The 25,551-nt window shown below is 46.8% G+C and overlaps 1 protein-coding gene across 1 annotated transcript in view; it reads right to left on the reverse strand.

The window, feature by feature from the left end:
* DYNC2H1 (dynein cytoplasmic 2 heavy chain 1) overlaps positions 1-25,551 on the reverse strand; it is a 372,682-nt gene that overhangs the window by 225,600 nt on the left and 121,531 nt on the right. Inside the window, exons 57-61 of the mRNA XM_034758872.1 lie at positions 19,611-19,771; positions 13,471-13,594; positions 8,365-8,486; positions 7,365-7,451; positions 742-868 (exon numbers count right to left, since the gene is read on the reverse strand). Of these exons, the coding sequence (XP_034614763.1) occupies positions 742-868; positions 7,365-7,451; positions 8,365-8,486; positions 13,471-13,594; positions 19,611-19,771 (621 nt within the window). The remainder of the gene's footprint in view (positions 1-741; positions 869-7,364; positions 7,452-8,364; positions 8,487-13,470; positions 13,595-19,610; positions 19,772-25,551) is intronic.

The following is a 25,551-nucleotide window of genomic DNA, read 5'->3' on the forward strand; positions in this document are numbered from 1 at the left end:
CATTTTCATGAGTAGAAAAGCCACAGGATCATTTGGGGGGCTAGATTCTCTACAGCGACCAGTTTCTGCTTAGTGTAGCCGATGGGGCATCTCCAAAGAAGCTAGCTGCAGTTTTACAATTCCTTAAATGAGGATTAGCAGAGATGGCTTGAGAGAAAATATTCTTTTTCTCCCCAGTGTCAGTGGTTACCAAACTGTGATAAATTACATATGCCAAGATTTCATAAGTAATCCATGATTTTGCGTGCCTCAATTTCTAAGTTCCCAATATGAGACACATAAAAGCTGATTTTGAGAGATTTCTGAAAAATCAAGCCTGTTCAAGGTGTCTCAAAATTGGGAACCCAAACTCACTAGACACTTTTGATAATCTTGGCCATAAAACAGTCACATGACTGCTGAGACTCATAACAGTTTTACATCATTGAAATTATAACACATTTTATCATATTAATTAAATAATGCATTTTGTGCACATTCAGACCTTATCTGACAAGAAAACCTAAATAATGGAATAGGAGAAAGTTTCAGAAGAAATTTAAAATAAAGCTTTTGAGTGGTGACAACAGCTTTTAAATATAATGGAATAAACATTTAGAGCTGCAATAGAGTGCCACATAGTTTATATTCCATAAACACATTTTATGATCAAACAATTGCCTTTTAAAAAAGAGAATGTGAAGTATTAAGTCAAGTTTTTTATACAGTGGCATCTATTTTATGAAAATTTCTGTAACAAACCTGCGTGTTCCATCTCTTGTGCTCCCTATCAAGTTGATTAATCAGTACCTCTGCGGCTTTGAGTGTTTCTTGTGCTTTAACTACTTCAGCTTCAAGTTTAGCTGCTTCAGTTGTTCTACTCTGGAACCTGTAAAAAAACTATACTTTTAAATGACTGCCAATTTAACTATATTTTTAAATTAGGTGTTCATTCATCGGGACTTCATAATATGTGCTTACTATACATCCAAATATGCTAGTAAATGAAATGCAGTATATTTTGGAAAAATAATATACAACAACTTATTTGTAAAATGAGAGACTTCACTGAATCATCTAGTTTTAAATCTGTGCTAAGTAGTTGGCAGAAATCACCAATATTTTTGTGCAAATGATGTAGTGGGTGGTTTAGTAACATCCACATTAGTGACGCTTTAATGTACTTTAATGTAACAGGACATAAATAGCATCAATTATTTTTCCTTTTTTTAAATGAAGGAACTAACTTCATAAAAGCCCTTACATCAGATATTTCCCTTTCCCTCTTTGCATGGTGCTGGTTACGCTTGGAGCTGTGTGCACAATTTTGGGTACCATAATAAAAGGTTTGGTTAAAAATGAATTTGAATAAAGAAATTCCACCATAGATTAGAAAAAAAGGCCATTCTATGCCTCTGTGGTATAACAGTACCTGATGGGATGGCACAAAGAAGAAAGGGAGATACTGTCACTGATTGGTCCCAATAATGAAAAATGTCTTACTAATAAATTTCCTTTCTGCTAGCAACATCTCCCACAATTCTGGACTTCTAAGTTGCTCTCCTGTCTCTGAAGCTTATGGCAAGGACAGCTCTTCAGGACATGTTGGACACAGCAGACTCAGCAGCTTACTCCATGGTATCTACTATTTCTATGAGTAGGAGTTTGTGGCTCCAATCTTCTGGTCTCCCTCCTGAAGTAGAGCAGACATCCAGGATTTGCCATTTGAGGGTCCATCCTTCTTCTCAGAAAAAGATGGACAATAGACTGCATAGCCTAAAAGATGCCAGGGAAACACTGAAGTCCCTTGAAATTTATACACCTGCAATAAGGAAGCAATTCCAGCCCCCAGCAGGCTCACAAATATCAGAGCTTAATACCTTGTCTCCAAGACCTGCTGATAAAAATGGGAAGGAATAACAGGAGGCGACCACCACCCCCTTCATCATATGTGACAGAAGAATCCCTTTGACCAACGGCTAACTCTAAACATGAATTTTGACAGGCTTGTTGAGGGCAGCATACCACTGCTTGAAGATGAATCTGTTCCTATCCATACCTTTGCCAATCATCCATCCCACTTTCTCAGTGCTTGGACTCACATCACATCAGATCAGTGGATCCTAAGCACAATGGACCTGTGATATTCCCTTCTATCTATATTAGTTTCTATCACCACACCCCACCCCCATCCCTCTTCAGGGGTCACTCTCATAAGATCATTCCTCAGCAGAAACGAATCGTTAATGTATGACCATCTTCTTTGGTCTAATGTACCTAGTTATTTTTTCTCTCTGGAATATTTGCTAATGATATTATGCAAATTTTATATTTTGGGAATAACTCATCTGACAGCAAGTAAAAGCAGAGAGGGCACGGCTGTGTGACTCCATAATGAAGGTGCTAGCTGTAGACCAAATGACTGCTTTTCAAATTTCTGAAGTGGATGCACTTGCTCATTCCACCTCAGTCCCTTCTGGGACAGGAGCCTCTGATGATTTGTAGGCTTCCACAATACATAGTTTAATCTATCTAGTGATGGAGAACTTGGAAGCTCTGAGGTTCTGGCAGTTTGGGTGGAAGGACACGAATAAAGAGCCCAACCTCCTTGTGGATTCTGTGTGTTTGAGATAGATTTTCCATGCTCTTCTGACCTCTATGGTGTGCCACAGCTTTTCTTTTGGATTTTGTGGTTTTGACAGAACAAAGGAAACACAACTTCTTGGGATGTGTGGAAGGAGGAATTTACTTTAGGATGAAGGGATTCTGGCATCCTGAGCACCAACTTGTCCTCATGGAACATGCAGTAAGGCTCCTGTATAGATAAGGCTGCCAGCTCCAACACTCACCTGGCGGATATGACAGCTATTAAAAAACAAGTCTTAGTGGATGAATGAAAGGCCAAAACTGAAGTCAGAGGCTCAAAGGCATGGCTTGTCAGAGCCCTCAAAACTAGTGGTAGGTCCCATTTTTGGAAGAGTGGCCTGACCACCAGGGTTAAGGAATCTGGCTATCTGTGGATTGTCTGCTAAGGAGCCCAAGGATCCTGTGAACAGCACTCTGCTAAAAGAAGACACCTGATGTGCAATGTTACTGGGCTGAAGGCCTCTGTTTATGCCTTCTTGGAGAAAGTTCAAAATAGTTGAAATTCCAGTATTTCAGGGATTTGCAATGTGCTCTTGCTGGAACTAGACTAGATACAGAAGTACATTTTGTGCCATTACTCTCCTAGACAAAAGCAAAGTCGTTCTGCTCTCCAGAGTCATTAAGAGATCTTTTAGTCCTTCCCTCTCAATAGCCAGGCTGTTTCAGGTCTGGATGAAGAGGACCCTGCAAGAGGACATCCAGTCTCCACATACGGTAGATGGGGGGGCCTCCAGTTTCAGCTCTACCAGGTCTGAGAACCAAGGTTTCCTCAACCAATGAGGAGTTATCAGTATTTCCATTGTCTGTTCTCATTTTATTTTCTGGACCACTCTTCCCAGTAATGGATACGGTGGAAACACATAAAGCAGGCCTTGCGGCCAATTGTGTGATATGACATCTGTCCCCATGGATATGGGGTCTGCCTCCCTTGTGAAGTATTTTGGCCTCTTTCCAGTAATATGATTTGCTAACAGATCACTTGAAGGGAGGTTGAACGTCTGAACGATGAGATAGAAAACCTCCTGATTCAGACACTACTCAGAGTTCTTGAACCCTGTGGCTGCTCAACCAGTATTCTTTTGGTTCAGACACTCTTTGATGTGGATCGCTCTGACAGACAGCCTACTTCATTATTCTGCCTACTTCATTACTTATTTTGCTTCCACATTAGTACTAGATTCCTTGTTCCCAATTAGTTGTTTAAATATGCAACCCAAGTCATATTTTGTGATTGAACCAGAATGTGGTTCCCACTTAGGGTGGACTGCAAGCTTTGCAGAGCTAGTTTGACTGCTCCCAGCTCTGGGAAGTTTATGCTGTGAGCCTTTTCTTCCTCGCTCCAGAGGCCTTGAGTTGTTTCAATCTCCAAGGGAGCTCCCTAGCCCTCCAGGCAGGCATTGGTTGTGAGGACTAAAAGATGTGGAAGGCAGATAAGCATGCCTTTCAAGATATTGTTGTGGGCTGATCAACATTATAAGGAGTTGAACATCTGTATTAGAACCCCTACTTGATTGTTCATGTGTTCCGGGGAGTGGTCCCACATCTTTAGTGTGAAGGCTTGAAGACTTGTGATGTGTGATTGTGCCCATGGAGTGATTCCTAAGGATGATACTATGAGTCCGAGCAGTTGGAAAGCACAGTGTTATTGCAGACCTCTTTTGGCTCTGGATCAAGAAAATAAATTCCTGGATGAAACTAGAGAACTTTTCTTGGCACTGATGATGAAGCTGTGTGGCTGGAGAAGATTCAGCATCCAAGACATGGCCCTGTGAGCTGACTGCGATGGAGCTCTGATCAGGGTGTCATTCAGGAAGTGGTACAAGTGAGTTCTCTATGACCTGAGCCTGGCTATTATCACCACCACCATCTTTGTAAAAACCCTGGAGCCCAAAGACAAGTCAAACAGGAGTGTTTGGTACTGATAAAGTTTCCTAAGGTAGGCAAACCTCAGAAGCCTGTAGTGGCGTGGTCTGATAGGGATATGGAGATATGTATCCACACTATCTACTGAAATCCAGAAGTCCCCCTAGAACAAAGATGACACCATAGAGGCCAGGGTCTCCATTTGAAACTTGGTTTTCTTCATCCACTTGTTGAGCCTTTTGATGTTGAGAATATCTCTGATAGTCCTCATGCACTTCTGTACAATGAAGATGAAGTAGAACCCAGAGAACCATCTCTATTACTCCCATATCCTCAATGTGAGATATTTCCTTCTGGATCAGATTATGTTTTATAGGTTTGCTGGAGCTGGGTGATTGGATGATGAACTGATGGGGTGCAGACAGCAGCTCGAGGGAGTATCTCTGGCTCACTATTTCCCTGACCCACTTGTTTGTGGTCTATGAAAACCATTCCTCCAGGAAATGGAAAATCCTGACCCCTAGATTCAGCTTTGGGTGAAGGCCTATGAGATCTTTGTCATAAACTGGATGTTGGGTGGCTGAGGTCCCTCAAGACTTCCTCCCTGGATCTCGATACCACTGTTTTCCCTTGCAGAATCTGTCGTCGTTTTATTGGTACCTCTGCGAGGACAAAAAGTGAAAGGAGTGCATCTGTCTGACCATTCTATATTCTTTCCTGAGGGCTCTCAGTGGGAAAAGAGGCACTCTTTGCATTTTGCTGCATTGTCAGCCACATTATCCAGGTTTTCTCCAAAAAGGAAGGAGCCTGTAAATTTAGCTGATTTTAGAACCTGCTTAGAGTCAGTAACAACTCCCAAGGATAGAGCCATAGATGGTGCCTGGCTGAACTGGAAACCCTGGCTCGGACTGAGAATGTCATTGCATCCCTTGAGTCATCAGCTATTCAAACATGGTTGCTAGGAAGACTTTAAAGTGGAGCCAAAGTCAGGTGATCTCTGTCCTTAAGGGCTTTAAGGTCTTCCAGCTAAGAGAGATGGTCCCGCAAAGCAGGTAGCTGCCAGGGACACTTGGAGGGTAGTAGAGGAGGCTTCATAGCTCTTTTTGAGGGTGGCCTCTATATTTCTATCCATGAGGTCCTTAAGGTAGAACTCCCCTTCTGAGGGAATAACTATATCCTTGGCAAGTGACACTACAGTGGCATCAATCTTGATTATCTCTGCAACAGAGCCCTTTGGTTCTTAAATGTTACAGAAACTGAGGTTGCTCTTGTTAATATGCTTCCCCTTATCAGACTTGTTCCATTCATCCCTAATCACTTGCTTGAAGGAGAAGCAAAGGAGTACTGCAGCCTCAAGAGAGTATTTTGAGGGGAGACATTTACTCTGAGGCTTACTCTTTGGGGCCTGCTCAGATTTCAGAGGCAGATAGCTCACCTTCCTCAGTGGAGATGGAGAAAGAGAAGTCAGAGGACTCATATCTCCTGGATTTTTTGTACTTTTTCTTTCCCTTTTTAGCATTTTCAGATTTTTTAACATGTTTAGCTTGCTTTGGGAGTGCAGAAATGCTTCTGTGGCTTTGGTGAGGACTTTTGTGACTGGCCTTTCTTAGGGCCTAGAGCCCTTTAGAGAGGTCTGTCTCACAGTCCTCCCCCAGTGGGTCCCATTCCTTCTGGGAGAGGGGTGCAGAGTCTTTGCCAGAGCCCTTCTGGGTGGTTTGTGAGAGAGGACGGCTGCTTCTTTTTCCAAGGTGCTCAGGATCCACTTTAAGACTTGGGGGGTGGGGACTTGTGGCCCTGCAAGCCTCCCCTCTTTGTTTTGAAGACGTCCCCTAGGATTTATCGCAAGTCAAGTGGTCAGGGTCCTCCTCACTTCTGCAGCCCTTCCTGCTTTGCACTGGGGTTCCTGGTCCATTTTCCCCCCATTGGAGTTGCAGCTGCCTAAGTGGGTACAGGACCTAACCTACCTATCTGACCTGCAGCCCCTGGACCTAATGGAGTTAGGAATGGAAGGCTGGGTGCAGACTGGGCCAAACTCTACATCTGTTGATCCTGGGAAGGCTGCCTCACATATAAGTATGTCAACACTGTAATTAAACAGCTGTGACTGGGCCGTGTTAGCTGACTCAGGCTCGGGCTGCAGAGCTATAAAATCGATGGATAGATATTCGGGCTGAGGCTGGAGCCCAGGCTCTGAGACTCTGCAAGATGCTTTACTACAATCGAGGCATACATGCTTGGGTTTGGCCCAGTGCTTTCTTGGCTGCTCGGTATTCTTCTGAGGAGCCAGCAAAGAGCTGCTGCAGCAGAGGCTCAGGGAGCGTTAAACCCCAAGTTGTTAACCAACCAGGGAGGAGGAGGAATGTCGAAGAGGAAGAACATTGCTTCCGACTGTCCTAAAAACTGGGCAAAAAAGTTAAAATCAAAGAAGGAAGGGCAGAAACAAAAGAAATTGCCACTGTCTGCTGCTGCAGAGGGAGAGAAAACTGGCGGCAAGCAGGTGCTGGGAGGGGGAGGGAACCAGAACATGCAGCTACAAAACGCTGATCTGCCTCTTGAGCTGCAGGGAGAGGAGAGCAAACCACGTGTCCAGAATCATAGGAGACCATAGACTGCAGAAAAATAGAGCAGTGGATTAAAACCAAATGAAAGAAAACTAGTTGTCCTCTTTTAGACAGAGGATGACAAACAGCTTCTATCTGAACTTTTCTTAAGCCTCAGGAAGACATCTCTAGACATTTCAAGAATAAGGAGTAATCAAAAGCAACCGTACTTTTGCTGTGAAGCCTTTTCTGTTAAAGTAGCATTAACATATTAAAATCAATCAACAAAATTATTATGAAAACCATTCCAAAGACATGTAAGTAAAACCAACGTACTTATCTTTTAGTTCTGACACTTTTTGACCAACAGAGTTAAGCAGATCTTCTAGCTTCTGTTTTCTGTCTTCAGTTTTCTTTAGGTTACTAAAAAATAATTTTCTACTTTATTACTGATGTAGATTCAGATTCAGACCAACCAAAAAGCAAAAACAATAAAAAATATTTAAAAAATTTAATAGAGGAGATAGCATTTAGGACCTTCTCACCCAAAGACACAGGCCTTCCTTGATTTTTGTGACCCGTAAATGTCAAAGATAGTCTCAGTTTTCACTTTAAAAAAATGTTTCTAGCACTGTTTATTATAAAAACAGCCTTGAAAATGTAAACCAAACACTAATATTTAAAGTTTGTCACTGTGATTCTTTGTGAAGATCAGGGGTCATGCCAGCTCTCTCCAAACACCCAATCAGGACTGACTTTTGGGACTTTGGAAAACCATGGCCATAGGTCCCCCAATTTATAGTGATCTGAAGACTAATTCACTGCTGCAGAGACCCAGTAGCCATGATTGTGCTAAAACCACCCTAAGATCTCTCCTAACCAGCTGCCTGCAGAGAAAGAAACTGCACCTCTCGTAAAGTAGCAGGAGTTTCATTGAGATCACCTAACAGGCTATATTGGGTTTAGGTTTCTACATCCAATAAAGTGATGATAAATAATGATTATGATCCAATAAGTAATGATTATGAACTAGTATGTGACACTTGCGTTATTTCATAGTCACAGAATTTAAGGCCAGAAGGGACCATGAGATCATCTAATCTGCAATCCTGTATATTTATCCTTCTAATTTATACATAACCTATTTCCCCATCTTTCCATTTGTTTATTTATATACACACACTGCTGTCATCATTTTGCTATTGAACCAGGATGCACTTTTGGGCAAAGTTGTGCAAAAGTTATGTGCAATCACTTTTTAAAAATATTTAATTAATAACACTACAGGTATCTTTGGAATGCAGAACAACTGCAGAGTAAAATGCATCTTACTCACGCTTCCAATCCTGCCTGTTCTTTTTCCAGAGGCTGAATTCGTTCCAAGACATAGGAATACTGGACATTGGCCTTAACCCAAGCTGCAAGTGGAGCAGCTGCAATACTAGCTCGTTTAGCATTCTGAAAAGAAAAATCAATACAAATTATAAAAAGGTCCTTACTGAATTTCACACACCAGAGATACTGCAAAGTGGACTTTGAGGATAACTCTCCAGGGGAGGGAACTCCAATTATTAGGAAGAGACTGGTAATAGTTATGGGGGATTCAATCATTAGAAACATAGATAGCTGGGTTTGCGATGATCGAGAGAACCGCATGGTGACTTGCCTGCCCGGTGTAAAGTTTGCAGATCTCTCGAGACATCTAGATAGACTTATGTGTAGCGCTGGGGAGGAGCCAGTGATCGTGGTACATGTAGGTACCAATGATATAGAGAAGGATAGGAGCGAGTCCTGAAGGCCAAATTTAGGCTGTTAGGTAAGAGATTGAAATCCAGGACCTCCATGGAAGGATTCTCTGAAATGCTTTCAGTTTCACGTGCAGGGCCAGTTAGACAGGCAGAACTGCAGGGTCTCAATGCGAGGATAAGACGATGGTGTAGGGAAGAGGGGTTTAGATTTATTAAGAACTGGGGAAACTTTTGGGGAAAGAGGGAGCCTATACAGGAAGGATGGGCTCCACCTAAACCAAAATGAAACCAGATTGCTGGCACTTAAAATTAAAAAGGTCATGCAGCAGTTTTTAAACTAAGGACTGGGGAAAAGCTGACAGGTACAGAGGAGCATGTGGTTTGGACAGAGGCATCCCCTAGGGGAGGATCTATTAATGGAGATTCTGTATGTCCTAGTAAAGAGGAGAGAATGGAAGATGATAAAATACAGGTAGGACCTGATGAGAAACAGTCAAATGAAAAAGAATCCCATTCAATTTCATCATGTAATGACAGACAGCTAAAAAGTGAAAAGTTTTTAAAATGCTTATATATAAATACTAGAAGTCTAAATAACAAGATGGGTGAACTAGAGTGCCTCGTATTAAATGAGGATATTGATATAATAGGCATCACAGGAACTTGGTGAAATGAGGATAATCAATAGGACACAATAATACCAGAGTACAAAATATATCGGAAGGACAGAACAGGTTGTGCTGGTGGGGGAGTGGCACTATATGTGAAAGAAAGCATAGAAACAAATAAAGTAAAAAACTTAAATGAACCAAACTGTACCACAGAATCTCTATGGGTAGTAATTCCATACTCTACTAATAAGAATATAGCAGTAGGGATAAATTACCAACCACCTGACCAGGATGGTGATAGTGACTGTGAAATGCTAAAAAACTCAATAATAATGGGGGATTTCAACTATCCCCATATTGATTGGGTACATGTCACCTCGAGACAGGATGCAGAAATAAAGTTTTTTGACACCTTAAATGACTGCTTCTTGGAGCAGCTAGTCCTGGAATCCACAAGAAGAGAGGCAATTCTTGATTTAGTCCTAAGTGGAGCACAGGATCTGGTCCAAGAGATTAATATAGCTGGACCGCTTGGTAATAGTGACCATAATATAATGAAATTTAACATCTCTGTGGCGGGGAAAACACCACAGCAGCCCAACATAGTAGCATTTAATTTCAGAAAGGGGGACTACACAAAAATGAGGAAGTTAGTTAAACTGAAATTAAAAGGCACAGTGCCAAAACTGAAAGCTCTGCAAGTTGCATAGAAACTTTTTAAAGACAAGATAATAGAGGCTCAACTTAAATGTATATCCCAAATTAAAAAACACAGTAAGAGAACCAAAAAAGGGCCACCTGGGCTAACCAACAAAGTAAAAGAAGCAGTGAGAGACAAAAAGGCATCCTTTAAAATGTGGAAGTTAAATCCTGGTGAGGAAAATAGAAAGGAGCATAAATTCTGGCAAATGAAGTGTAAAAATATAATTAGGAAGTCCAGAAAAGATTTTGAAGAACAGCTAGCCAGAGAGTCAAAATGTAATAGCAATTTAAAAAAAAATATATCAGAAACAGGATGCCTGCTAAACAACCAATTGGGACACTGGACGATCAAGATGCTAAAGCAGAGGTGGACAAACTACAGCCCGCGGGACCCTCCTGGCCCGGGATGCTAGTCCCCGGCCCCTCCCCCGCAGCCTCAGCGCGCTGTGCCGCCAGCACAATGCTCTAGGCGGCCAGGCACAGCAGCTTCAGAGCCTGGCCTGACCCGGTGCTCTGTGCTGCGCTGTGGCGTGGCTGGCTCCAGCCAGGCACCATGGCTGTACCGCTGCCAGCTACCGGTTCTCCAGGCAGCATGCTAAGGGAGCAGGGCGCAGAGTGGGGTTGGATAGAGGACAGGAGAGTTCGGGGTGTGGATAGGGGTTGGGGTGGTCAGAGGGCAAGGAACGGGGGGGGTTGAATGGGGGCATGGGTCCCGGGGGCACTCAGGAAGAAGGGGAGGTTGGATGAGTCAGCGGGGGCAGTCAGGGGCAAGGTTTCCGGGGGTGGTCAGGGGACAGGGAGCAGGGGGGGTTGGATAGAGGGCAGGGGAGTTCGGGGTGGTGGTCAGCGGCCAGGGGTGTGGATAGGGGTCGGGGCGGTCAGAAGGCGGGGAACGGGGGTGTTGAATGGGTGCAGGGGTCCCAGGGGCAGTCAGGAAGGAGAGGGTTGGATGGGGCAGCAGGGGGCAGTCAGGGGTGGGTATTCCATAGGCAGTCAGGGGACAGGGAGCAGGGTGGAGATGGATGGGGCAGGGAATCCCAGGGGGGACCGTCACATGGCGACAAACGGGGGGGAGAATAGGGGAGAGGGACTGGCCCACACCTGGCTGTTTGGGGAGGCACAGCTTCCCCTAACAGGCCCTCCATACAATTTCCGAAACCCGATGCGGCCCTCAAGCCAAAAAATTTGCCTGCCCCTGTGCTAAAGGAGCACTCTATGACAATTAGGCCATTACAGAGAAACTAAATGAATTCTTTTCATCAATCTTCATGGCTGAGGACGTGAGGGAAATTCCCAAACCTGAGCCATTCTTTTTAAGTGACAAATCTGAGGAACTGTCCAAGATTGAGGTGACATTATAGGAGGTTTTGGAACAAACTGATAAATTAAACAATAATGAGTCACCCGGACCAAATGGTATTCACCCAAGAGTTCTGAAGGAATTCAAATGTGAAACTGCAGAACTACTGTCGTTTGTAACCTATCATTTAAATAAGCTTCTGTAACAAATGAGGGGAGGATAGCTAATGTGACACCAATTTTTAAAAAGGGCTCCAGAAGTGACCCCAGCAATTACAGGCCAGTAAGCCTGACTTCAGTACTGGGCAAACTGGTTGAAACTAAGAACAGAACTGTCAAACACATAGATTAACATAATTTGTTGGGGAAGAGTCAACATGGTTTATGTAAAGGGAAATCATGTCTCACCAATGTACTAGAATTCTTTGAGGGGGTTAACAAGCATGTGGACAAGGGGCATCCAGTGGATATAGTATATTTAGATTTTCAGAAAGCCTTTGATAAGGTCAGTCACCAAAGGCTCTTAAGCAAAGTAAGCTGTCATGGAATAAGAGGGAAGGTCCTCTCATCGATTAGTAACTGGTTAAAAGATAGGAAACAAAAGGTAGGAATGAATGGTTGGTTTTCAGAATGGAGAGCAGTAAATAGTGGTGTTCCCCTGGGGTCTGTACTGGGATCAGTCCTATTCAATATATTCATAAATGATCTGGAAAAAGGGGTAAACAGTGAGGTGGCAAAATTTGCAGATGATACAAAAATGATAAGGGGTATGGAACAGCTTCCGTATGAGGAGAGATTAATAAGACTGGGACTTTTCAGCTTGGAAAAGAGACGACTAAGGTGGGATCTGATAGAGGTTTATAAAACCTGGTGTGGAGAAAGTAAATAAGGAAGAGTTATCTACTCTTTCTCATAACACAAGAAATAGGGATCACCAAATGAAATTAATAGGCAGCAGGTTTAAAAGGAAGTATTTCTTCACACAATGCACAGTCAACATGTGGAACTCCTTGCCAGAGGATGTTGTGAGGGCCAGGACTATAATAGGGTTCAAAAAATAACTAGATAAATTTATGGAGGATAGGTCCATAAATGGCTATTAGCCAGGATGGGTGGGTGGGTGTCCCTAGCCTCTATTTGCCAGAAGATGGGAATGGGCGACAGGGGATGGATCACTTGATGATTACCTGTTCTGTTCATTCCCTCTTGGGGCACCTGGCATTGGCCACAGTCAGAAGATAGGATACTGGGCTAGATGGACCTTTGTTCTGACCCAGCATGGCCGTTTTTATGTTCTTAACTTAATCATAGACACTATTATCAGGGACTACCAATTTGCCATTTTGTGCTATTGAGCTGATCTTTTAAATGAGGGGTGGGAAATTGTTATGAGAAGAGATTATATTTTAGGCCCCATTTCTGCAGAGACAACACCTGAGTGGACCAGTGTGCCCATGACAAGCCCCAGGGAAATCAATTGGGTTTGGAGAGAGTGCCGAGTCCACTAGCATGAGTCTCCTATTTGCAAGGTCACATCCTTATACTCTTCCTTTTAAAAAATAAGGAACTAATGTTGTAGAATTCTTTTATAATTATTGCTGTCTTGATTATTCAAATTAAGCTTTGAAGGCCATTAACCCATTAGGTTACCTTAGTCTCTTTAGTTAATTAAAATTAGAGGTAAGGTTCTGACTGCAGGGAGGTCAGAGGGAGCAGGTTGAGGTTCCCAGATTCAGAGCTGCCTGGCTCCGCCACAACCCTTATTTATGCCATTGCCATAAGGTCCCTGAGGCCTATAGTTTATTACACACCCACTTTTCCTCATCTCATCCATGTCCCACTTCCAACAAACCCCCTTACACTAAGGATGGTGAGGCAACTGGGGCAGAAGACAGTAGAGCCTCCTCTGCAAAATTCTCTCTCTGTTTCTACTGATAGCCTTCCCCTCTGTTGGTAGAATTCTCCACTGGCTACCTCCTATCAGTTTAAGTCCACTTTGCACTGTGTCCGTAGCGAACAGTGATCCTGGTGGACCACAGAAGCTAGTCCGTTTTTTTTAATGTAATCCAATAAGAGACTTACCTTTGGATCAAAAGATGTCTTGTTTTTAGACAGAAGTTCTTCTACACTCTCTCGTATTTCCTTTGGAATGTTACGGGCATCAAAGGTTGCAATGTCTTCTCTCACTCCTCTTTTGGCAAGGAAACTGCAAATAGTATTAAATAATTAAATGACAAAGCATTGATAAAACAAAGTTACTCAATATACAGTAACTGGAGTTTGAGTTGAGTTGTCCATAGGCACATTCCACTGATGGTACGCATGCACCACATGTGTCAGAGATCAGAGTCTTTTTGGCCAGCAGTAGCTAGGGAGCGTATATACGCTCTTCGGTTCTCATGCTCTGCTGCAAGGGTATATACGGCTTTCCATTTTATGGGATTCTGGGCAATCTACCAGACCTCGAGGCAATGCAGATCAATCAAGTTTGAGCTCACCTCTCTACCAATGAAAGAGCCAGTGCCAGGCTCTAGGACCCCACTTATATTGTGGGGAATCCAGGCATTTGTGCCATATCTGTCCAAGAAACAACGCCACCCCCTCAGCCTGGGAAATGCCAGAACCCAGCCCCAGAAGAGGAGCTAGGGCTGAGTCAGTATTCCACTCTGCCCCCACAATGAGCTGCTCTGCCATGGCTCTGCCGGAATCCTGACAACCCCTAACCAGCACACCACTCCCCTTTGTCTTCCCCTCCACCTCCAGCACCCTGCCATGCCTAACCTCTGCTTTGAGAAATTGGTTGACGAGGATGTATCCAGTAACTTCATCGACCAAAAATTTGTCAAGAGTCATCAGATTCCTACCCTCCACAAAAACTCCCCGCATTGAGACTGACAGGTCACCCCTCTCTTTGGGGCCCATCACATATCAAATGGCACCCCTGGAGGTCATGACCAGTGGCAGCCACTAGGAAATCATGCAGTTTTGGATGATCTGCTCCTCACAGTTGCCAGTCAATCTTGGCACCCCTTGGTTGTCACCCACAACCCCTTAATCAGCTGGCAATCAAGGACAGTGCTCTTCCGCTCTCTGTAGTGTTGATGAGAATGCCTCTTTAATCCCGGTTCACGATTGACCACACTCTGTGGTGCACTCTAACCCTCAAGGCTCCCAGAGAGGAGAGTAGCAGGTCCAGCGACACCTCATATTCCTGTCAAATACCTGGAGTTCACCAGGATGTTCAAAAAACAGAAGGCAAATATCCTACCACAGTTACAACTGCCCCACTGAACTCTGCCAAGGGATTGAGATTCCCTTCAGACACACTTTCTTTGAAAAAGACCTACAGGCCCTCCAGGAGTATCCAGAGTAAAACCTCTGAAAGGATTCATTCCTCTCTCCCCAGCTAGTGCGCCTATATTCTTTGTAGCCAAGAATGATGGCTCTCTCTCCAACACTGTGTTGATATATTTACATATCATTCTAAATTTGATTCTGGCTAAGCAACTCTATGCCAAGCCCCAAAAGCCACACGTGAGACTTGTGAGCCATCTCCATCCCTTCCCACATCCCCACGCCTTTGATCTACCCTCTCTATGGACTTCATTGTGGAGCAGCCCCTCTTCCAAGGGCACTCAGTCGTTCTGACAGTGGTGGACCTCCTGATGAACATGTCCCATTTCATCCCCTATCGTACTCTTCCATCAGCCGTGAAATGGCATGGTTTTTCTTGGAACACATCTTCCAATACCACGGCATGGTAGAACACATCATTTCTGATTGGGGCACCCAATTTGCTTCCCTGTTTTGGCAGGAATTCCTTTATCTTCTCAACCCACGCCCCTTCCTCTCAATTGTCAATCACCCTCAGTCTGACAACACTGGTCTACAATTTTTGAAAAGTCGTCTGCTTCAGAGATAAAAATGTGCTATCTATTATGTATTTTGATGTGCTGAATTCAAATATGACAATTAAAACAACTGATTGTCTACTGTTTCTAAGATAGTTAAGTTTTTACATTTTATGTCTATGTATATTGTGTAGATAGTAGAGTTTTAATCATACATTGTAAACCTAGGTCTTTTCATGTGTTTATGGTTGCTTTACATGATAATATTTCACCTGTCCTGTTTATGTAACACTTTAAAAATCAGCAAAAGGGTTATATAAATAAAATGTATTATGAAACAAAAGGCAAAAAACTATTATGTACATAGTTTAGTCCTATTCAGTGTCTACTTGGCGCTTCTTGGCTTGTCTCTTGTATTCATTAAATGGAGCATCTCTTGTCACTGTCCAGCAATAGTCTGCAAGCACTGATGGGCTCCATTTGCCCTGATAGCGTTTCTCCATTGTTGCAATATCCTGGTGAAATCGCTCGCCGTGCTCGTCGCTCACTGCTCCGCAGTTCAGTGGAAAAAATCTAGACAAGAGTGCAAAAAATGTATCTTTAGTGACATGTTGCAACCAAGGCTTTTGTATGGCTTGAGGAGGTTTTCCACCAGCAACCTGTAGTTGTCTGCCTTGTTGTTTCCGAGAAAATTTATTGCCACTAACTGGAAGGCTTTCCATGCCGTCTTTTCCTTGCCACGCAGTGCATGGTCAAATGCATCATCTCGAAGAAGTTCACGAATCTGAGGACCAACAAAGACACCTTCCTTTATCTTAGCTTCACTTAACCTTGGAAATTTTCCACGGAGGTACTTGAAAGCTGCTTGTGTTTTGTCAATGGCCTTGACAAAGTTCTTCATCAGACCCAGCTTGATGTGTAAGGGTGGTAACAAAATCTTCCTTGATTCAACAAGTGGTGGATGCTGAACACTTTTCCTCCCAGGCTCCAATGACTGTCGGAGTGGCCAATCTTTCTTGATGTAGCGGGAATCTCTTGCACGACTATCCCATTCACAAAGAAAACAGCAGCACTTTGTGTATCCAGTCTGCAGACCAAGCAAGAGAGCAACAACCTTCAAATCGCCACAAAGCTGCCACTGATGTTGATCATACTTTATGCACCTCAAAAGTTGTTTCATGTTGTCATAGGTTTCCTTCATATGGACTGCATGACCAACTGGAATTGATGGCAAAACATTGCCATTATGCAGTAAAACTGCTTTAAGACTCGTCTTCGATGAATCAATGAACAGTCTCCACTCATCTGGATCGTGAACGATGTTGAGGGCTGCCATCACGCCATCGATGTTGTTGCAGGCTACAAGATCACCTTCCATGAAGAAGAATGGGACAAGATCCTTTTGACGGTCATGGAACACGGAAATCCTAACATCACCTGCCAGGAGATTCCACTGCTGTAGTCTGGAGCCCAACAGCTCTGCCTTTCTCTTGGGGAGTTCCAAATCCCTGACAAGGTCATTCAGTTCACCTTATGTTATGAGGTGTGGTTCAGAGGAGGAGGATGGGAGAAAATGTGGGTCCTGTGACATTGATGGTTCAGGACCAGAAGTTTCATCCTCTTCTTCTTCTGACTCAAGAGAGAATGATTCTGGTGCATCAGGAACCGGCAGTCCTTCTCCGTGGGGTACTGGGCGTATAGCTGATGGAATGTTTGGATAATGCACAGTCCACTTTTTCTTCTTTGACACACCTTTCCCAACTGGAGGCACCATGCAGAAGTAACAATTGCTGGTGTGATCTGTTGGCTCTCTCCAAATCATTGGCACTGCAAAAGGCATAGATTTCCTTTTCCTGGTCAACCACCGGCGAAGATTTGTTGCACAAGTGTTGCAGCATATGTGTGGGGCCCACCTATTGTCCTGATCTCCAATTTTGCATCCAAAATAAAGGTGATAGGCTTTCTTAACCATAGTGGTTATACTGCGCTTTTGTGATGCAAAAGTCACTTCACCACAAACATAGCAGAAGTTATCTGCACTGTTCACACAAGTACCAGGCATCTCTGCTCACTTTGGCTAAACAGAAATGGGTCCCTTTGCAAAATCAAACACTGACAAATAAGAGAGCACGACACTGTATGATTTCTAGAGCTGTTATAGGGCAATTTGTTCAGCAGAGTGATGTAAGCTTCGTTATGATTGCATCATCCATGACTTCTAGGAATAACATGATGCAATTCATATCATGTATGACTCAATACCAGCTTCAGATTGCATCATTCATTGTTTTGCCTAATAAGCAAGTACTGTCCAAACCCAGTCATAGATTTATTCATAGATCCAGTCAAAGATGTATTTTAGTCATTTCTGGTTTAAACTGAGATCCCTTCCCTTTATAACTCACTTATCCTCCGCCATTCCCAAGTCAAGGGTCGTATATACTGACCCAATAGCATATCTTGAAAACTAGAGCCAATCAACAATTTTAAGCATCATTTTCATTCTCAGTGACCCAGAATTAGTAAAGTTTGATTTCATTTATTTCAGAAGCATTTTGGCTGTAGAGCAGTGCAACCAGATCAAAAGAGTCAACCAGACATTGGAACAGTACTTCAGCTGTTTCATGAATTTTCACCAAAATGATTGGGTTCCCCTGTTGTCTTTGGCCAAATTCGTTTACAGTAACATAACCCATGCTCCCACCTGCAAAGTCTGTTCTTTGCAAACTTTGGCTTTCATCCCATTTCACCCCAAACTATTAGAAGGCCCCTCTATTCTGGCAGCCACAGGCTCAGTCCTGTATGCTGTACTAACAGCACAGGACCAGTAGAGTGAGTGCAGCCTAGGGCTGTCAATCACAGTATTCACTGTGTGACCTTTGTGGATCTGCACATGTTGAGAAGGGACTTCTGGCTTGAGGAGTGCGAGTCTCAAAGTCCTGTTATGGTTATGATTCATGTGAAGGGTACTAATCTTACTCTGCACTGCAACAATTACTGATTACCCTGCAACAATTCCTGATTTGTTAATCTATTTGCCTATCAATAACTCCCTCGTGCTTTTACTGATTGGTCAATTGTTAATCAATTGTTAATATATATACACTGCATACGGTTATCAGTTCTTTGGCATTATCTAGCTAGGCATTATCTGGCTAGGAATTAAGCAGTTATCTGGCTAGGCATTATCTGGCCAGGAGTTTTATCTGCTAGCCAGGTTGCCCCACTGTGACTCTGCCTGACCAACATAGCTCCAGTATTTATGATTCACACAATGCACAGTCAACCCATGGAACTCCTTGCCAGAGGATGTTGTGAGGGTCAGGACTATAACAGGGTTTTAAAAAGAACTAGATACATTCATGGAGGATAGGTCAAACAATGGCTATTAACCCGGATGGGCAGAGATGGTATCCCTAGCCTCTGTTTCCCAGAAGCTGGGAATGGGTGACAGTGGATGGATCACTTGATGATTACCTTTTCTGTTCATTCCCTCTTGGGGCACCTGGCATTGGCCACTGTCGGAAGACAGGATACTGGGCTAGATGGACCTTTGGTCTGACCCAGTAGCAGCTGCAATTCAGTGGCTGCTCAAAGTGTTTGTCCACAGCTGTCATAGCTCCTGTGCCTCATTTGTTCCCATCCCCATTCCTGCCAGGGTGCCAGCCTTGCCCCTGCCTTGGTGCCAGCCTTGCCCCTGCCTTGGTGCCAGCCTTGCCCCTGACAAGCTAGAAGCTAGCTTGATTATCACTTCAAAAGTTTTTTTTTTTCTTACTTAATTTACCTCTCAGAGTTGGTAAGACAACTCCCACCTGTTTATGCTCTCTGTATGTGTGTATATATATCTCCTCAATATTTATTCCACTCTGTATGCATCCGAAGAAGTGGGCTGTAGTCCACGAAAGCTTATGCTCTAATAAATTTGTTAGTCTCTAAGGTGCCACAAGTACTCCTGTTCTTTGAACTGCCAGAGGCACACCTCATCCTTGTATGCCCTCAGAGTTGAACACGAGAACTGAAGAGCACATGCATACCCGATGGGTACTGCTAGCATACGTGATGCACGTCAATCTGACCTCTGACATATGCGACATATGGGCCAGATCAGTGGAATTTGCATGTGGACAATCACTCGAAGGAGAAAAAATGTTAACAAGGTCTCTGAAACTAGAGTCGTAAGAGTATTTTTCAGGAAATGTATCAATTTTATCCATAAATAGCTATATGTTATCTATTCATTATTAAGAATAAAATTATTTTCCTTCTAGAAGATCATTAAAAATTATATTCAAACCTTTCGAGAGTGTACAACAGAAACTATTTTCCATATACATTGCTGCATTAATGCTTTAAATAAAATCCTCAACTTACCTCTTCATGCTCACCCATGATGTATCAAAAATCCCCATCAGTCGTAAAACACCCTCTAGTATATCTCTTATTATGTCAGGTGGCATTCGTAGTGACCGGATTTCTGACAAAGACTCTGGCTTTATATTTCCAACTGCTAATTTAGCTTCATTAACCAGTGGCTACAAAAAAAATAAAAAAAAAATTACCTTTTCCATAACTGGTGTTCTTCGAGATGTGTTGCTCATGTCTATTCCACAATAGGTGTGCGTGCTCGCCATGTGCACTGGTGCCAGAAGGACCCCTGGAGTGGCGCCTGCCTGGTGCAGTATAAGGGGAGCTGTGCACTCCCCCCATCCTCAGTTCCTTCTTGCCAGACAACTCCGACAGAGGGGAAGGAGGGTGGGATGTGGAATAGACATGAGCAACACATCTCGAAGAACACCAGTTACGGAAAAGGTAACTGTTTTTTCTTCTTCGAGTGACTGCTCATGTGTATTCCCCAATAGGTGATTCCAATATATCTGTTGGAGGTGGGTAGGAGTTCCCAGGACGGAGGACAGCGCTGCCGAACCCGGCGTCATCCCTGGTTTGGGAGACGATCGCAGAGCGCGAGGTGAATGTGTGAACCGACGACCACGTGGCGGCCCTACAAATGTCCTGGATGGGGACGTGGGCCCCGAAGGCAGCCGACGAGGCCTGTGCCCGGGTCGAGTGTGCCCTCACAATGGGTGGCGGGGGAACACCCGCCAGCTCATAACAGGAACGGATGCAAAAAGTGATCCAATTGGAAAGCCACTGAGTGGAAATCCGCTGGCCCCTCGCGCGCTCAGCCGAGGCAACAAACAGTTGCAAGGACTTTCTGAACAGCTTAGTCCGCTCGAGGTAGAAAGCCAGAACCTGCCGCACATCGAGCGTGTGGAGGTGGCATTCCTCACTGGATGCGTGAGGCTTAGGGCAGAGGACCGGTAGAAAAATGTCTTCTGGTAGGCGGAGACCACCTTCGGGAGGAAAGCAGGGTATGGGCGGAGCTGGACCTTGTCCTTATGAAAGACCGTGTACGGCAGTTCGGAGGTCAGGGCCCTGAGCTCCAAGACTTGCCTGGCCGACATGATAGCAACCAGGAAGTCCACCTTCCACGAGAGGTGAGACCAGGAGCACGTAGCCAGTGGTTCAAACGGGGGCCCCGTGAGACGAGCCAACACCAGGTTTAGGGCCCACTGTGGAACTGGGGGGTCTAGAATACAGGAAAAGACGGTCTAGACCCTTAAGGAACTGGCCAATCATAGCATGGGAAAACACCGTGTGTCCTTGCTCCAGCGGATGGAAGGCCGATATGGCTGCCAGGTGCACCTTGACGGACGAGGGTGCCAGGCCCTGGGCCCTCAGGTGGAGGAGGTAATCAAGGATAAGATGGATCGGGGCGGTCACCGGGGAGACACCGTGGTCTGCCGCCCACCTAGAAAACCGGGACCACTTCGCCAAATAAGTGCGGCGAGTGGAGAGCCATCTACTTTCAAGGAGGACGCACTGAACTTGCTCTGAGCACGTTCTTTCCTCTCCACCTAACCATTGAGCAGCCACGCCATAAGGTGAAGAGCCGCTAGGTTGGGATGGAGGAGGCGGCCCTGGTCCTGTGAGAGCAGGTCCAGGCAGAGCGGCAACGGCAGAGCTACCGCCAGGCCCATGAGGGTCCCGTACCAATACTGCCTGGGCCATGCCGGGGCAATCAGGAGGACTCGGGCCTTGTCTGACTTTATCTTCTCCAGGACCCTGCTGATTAGAGGGAACGGGGGGAAGGCATAGAGACCAGGACAGGAGAAAGGCATTGGAGATAGCCCTGCTCCCCAGGCCCCCCCGGAGCAGAACCGGGGACATCGCCGGTTCTGCCAAGTTGCAAATAGGTCCACCTGGGGAGTACCCCACCTTCGGGAGAGCCGATGGGCCACTTCCAGGTGGAGGGACTACTCATGTTGCGAGGAGAAGTCCCTGCTCAAGTGATCCCCCCTCTCGTTGTGGGCGCCCAGTAAGTGGAAGGCCTTCAGGTGGATGTCATGAGCTATACAGAAGTCCCACAGCCTAAGGGCTTCGAGGTAGAGAGCAGAGGAGCGGGCCCCGCCTTGCCTGTTGATATAGAACATCGAGGCCGTGTTGTCCGTGAGGACTCTGACTACCTTGCCAAACAGGCCTGCCGCACCGCTCTGAGCTCCTTGACATTTATGTGTATGGTCAGGTCCTGAACCGACCACAGGCCTTGGGTCTGAAAGCTCCCCACATGGGCCCCCCAACCCAGGTCTGACGCATCGGACATCAGTTCCAGCGACGGGGCCCTGTCCCTGAACGGGACCCTTTGGAGCATGCTGTTTGGGGTGGACCACCATCGCAGGGAGGTAATCACAACATCCATCCTGGCCGCGGCCTGGGAGAAATTCAAGACCAACCAGAGCTGGAGGGACCTCATCCTGAGTCTGGCGTGACAGACCACGTACGTGCATGCCGACATATGACCCAAGAGCTGCAGGCAAACCTTGGCTGTTGTCACCAGGGAACCTTGTGACCGAGTCGATGAGACCTTTCAGGGTCTTGAACCTGTCTGGCGGGAGGGAGGCCCTGGCCGACACTGCGTCCAGGAGCGCTCCGATAAACTCTATGCATTGGACCTGGACTAATGTGTTGTTTACCAATAGCCCCAAGGAGGTGCACTTGGACAGGAGGAGCGCCACGTGATCCCTCGCCTGCGACTGGGATGTGCCCTTGACAAGCCAATCGACCAGATGGGGAAATATCTGTACCCCCCGTCATTTGAGGTAGGCCGCTATTACCGACATGCATTTTGTAAACACTCTGGGGGCAGTGGACAGCCCAAACAGGAGGACTGTAAATTGGTAATGATTCTGTCCCGCCACAAAACGGAGGAAGTGCCTGTGCCCCTCGAATATGTGGATGTGGAAGTACGCGTCTTGTAGATCGAGGGCAGCGTACCAGTCCCCAGGATCCAGGGAGGGGATGATGGAGGCCAGGGAGACCATGAGGAACTTGAGCTTCACCATGTGCTGGTTCAGACCCCATAGGTCCAGTATGGGCCTGAGACCCCACTTTGGCCTTCGGGATAAGGAAATAACGGGAGTAGTACTCCTTGCCCATGAATTCCTCAGGCACCGCCTCTATCGTTCCTAGTCCTAGGAGCCGCCCCACCTCCTACTCAAACAGAGCTTCATGCTAGGGGTCCCCCAGGAGGGACGGGGGGTGGTTGCGCATGGAGGAGGTAAACTGGAGGGTGTAACCCCGGGAGATGGTGTGGAGGACCCATTGGTCCGAAGTGAGTCGAGACCATTCCGGAAGGAAAGCACACAACCGGTTGGAGAAGGGAAGCTTTATTGGGGTTGGATCCCTGATGAGAACTGGCGTGTTGCCCCCAAGCGCCCCATCAAAATCGCCTTTTCCCCGCCTGCTTGCCTTTGGAGGGTCCAGGCTAGGGGGCAGGCCGAGACTGCCTGTGAGGGCGTCTCTTATAGTCCTGTTGCTTCTTATGGGCGGTCTCGTACTTCGGGAGGGCGGCTGGCGTCGGAGTCTGCTGCGGCTTGAACTTAGGTTTTGCCGGAGCCAGGACATAGAGACCGAGGGTCTGGAGGGTCGTGCGGGAGTCCTTCATGCCATGCAGCCTTGTATCTGTTTCCTCTGCGAACAGAGCTTTCCCATCAAACGGGAGATCCTGCATGAAAGATTGCACCTCGCTGGAGAACCCGGAGAGCAGGAGCCGTGACACCCATCTCATGGACACCGCGGAGGCCACTGAACATGCGGCCGTGTCCGCAGCATCCGAGGCAGCCTGCAAGGAAGCCCGAGCTGCCGTTGCCCCTTCCTCTACCAGCGCCCTGAACTCCTTCCTATCACGCTCCTGGAGGGAGACCTCAAATTTAGGCAGGGAGCCCCACAGATTAAATTCGTACCGCCCCAAGAGGGCCTGATGGTTTGCCACTCGTAACTGGAAGCTCGAAGACGAATAAATTTTTCTTCCGAAAGAGTCCAGTTTCCGAGAGTCTTTGTTCTTTGGGGTTGGGGCTGGCTGACCCTGTCGTTCCCTGTGGTTGACCGACTCAATCACCAGGGAGTTGGGCGTTGGGTTGGTATATAGGTACTCATGCCCTTTAGAGGGTACAAAGTACTTGCGTTCTGTCTTTTTTGATAGAGGGGCCAACGAGACCAGTGTTTGCCACAGGGCATTTGAAATTTTAGCCACCACTTCATGGAGCAGCAAGACCACCCTACCCGGTGCCGATGGGGACAACACGTTGAACAGGGAGTCCGAGGGCTCCTCCATCTCCTCTGCCTGGAGGTGAAGGCTTGCTGCCACCCTCTTTAAGAGCTCTTGGTGGGCCCTGAAGTCCTCCTGCAGGATGGAGGGAGGTGGGGCCACAATCGCCTCCTCCAGGTGGGGCAAAGAGGCCAGTGCGGTGCTTTGTGTGTCAGCTGGCACCGGAGGATCCGGACTCCGGGCACGGTACTGAGGACGGGTGTCCCACCGACTCCTTTGTCAGTGGTCTGGAGAGGGAGGTCGACAGTGCTTCCAAAGCTCCAGCCACCGAGCGAGCTCCCACCGGGTGCTGCGCTGGAGGCCACGGTGCCCACTGGTACCACTGGGCCGGCCACGACGCTCGGTGCCACTGCACCTGCTGTGGAACCGGCGGGGCCGGCTGCCCGGCTGCCCGCTGCTGTCTCTCGACTGGGAGGAGCGGTAGTGCCAGCATCTGCGATGGTCACTGGACCACGATCTCAACGTGGAGGACCGGTACTGATGGTAATAGCAGCACCGCGAATGGCCTCGACGGGTGGACACGCAACAGCGAGGCGACAGCGATCAACGCCTGGGGCTGCGGTGCCTTGGTGGAGACTTGGAACAGGAGCCCAAGTGGGGATGGCGTCAACGACTGTGCCATGACCGACTGCGGTACCCTCTCCGGAATGAAGACCGACGACAACGTCCACCGCGGTCCCATCGATGTCCGCTCTCTGAGGAGGACCGGTGCCATGAGTCCTGGCCGGACAGAACCCAGCCCAAGAGTCTGGTCGGCGTTGAGGACGATCCACGTGGACTCTGCCCCGAGCGAACGCTGGGCGGTGATCGGCATCGGGAACGTTCCCTCGACCAAGACCAGTACCGAGCCAGGGGCGACTGCAGAGATCCCAGCAGAGGCTTGCCTCTAGAGCGTGGGGCCGGCATAGACAGCGCTCCAGGCACCGGCATGGACAAGACGTGGTGGGCCTCCTGGAGGGCTTTAGGCATGGACAGCATCCGGACATCCGGAGAGGTCTGTTCCGAAGGGGCCGGGCTACTCCACTCTAAATGGGTCGGAGGCCTAGGGCCCAGTGGGGATTGAGGATTGCCCAACATGGGCCTAGCTTCTGTCCCAGACTTCCCTCGGTGCTGCTGCGAAGAGGGAGTCTTCTTGGCCCTCTTGGCGTGCCCCGTGGATGGGAAGCAGTGCCGACTGGTCGATGGCACTGGAAGATCACCGCGTACTGACACCGCGGTGCCCGGTACCGGCTCGGAGCAGCGTACCGGGGTCGGGGTCAGCACTGACTCCATAGAATGGCTCGGAGCCTATTGTCCCTTTCTCTTTTGGTCCAAGGCTTAAACGATTTGCAAATCTTGCACCTCTCGCTGATATGGGTTTCTCCCAAGCAGCGCAAACAGTCTGTGTGCGGGTCGCTTCTTAGAACAGAACACCGACAAGAACCGCATGACGTAAATCCCGGGGCTCGGGGCATGCCCCAGCCCAGGCTCACTGACTAACTAAACTAACGGTACTAAACAAACGAATAGTTCTGGGGATGAGCTACAGCAAAGCTGCAGCACAGCAGTTCCGACACACCTTCACTGGCGGCAAGAAGGAACTAAAGGTGGGGAGCGCGCACCTCCCCTTATACTGCGCCAGGCGGGCGCCACTCCAAGGGTCGCAGG

This window comes from Trachemys scripta, chromosome 1 (assembly GCF_013100865.1).
Source record: "Trachemys scripta elegans isolate TJP31775 chromosome 1, CAS_Tse_1.0, whole genome shotgun sequence".
Taxonomy (NCBI): Eukaryota; Metazoa; Chordata; order Testudines; family Emydidae; genus Trachemys; species Trachemys scripta.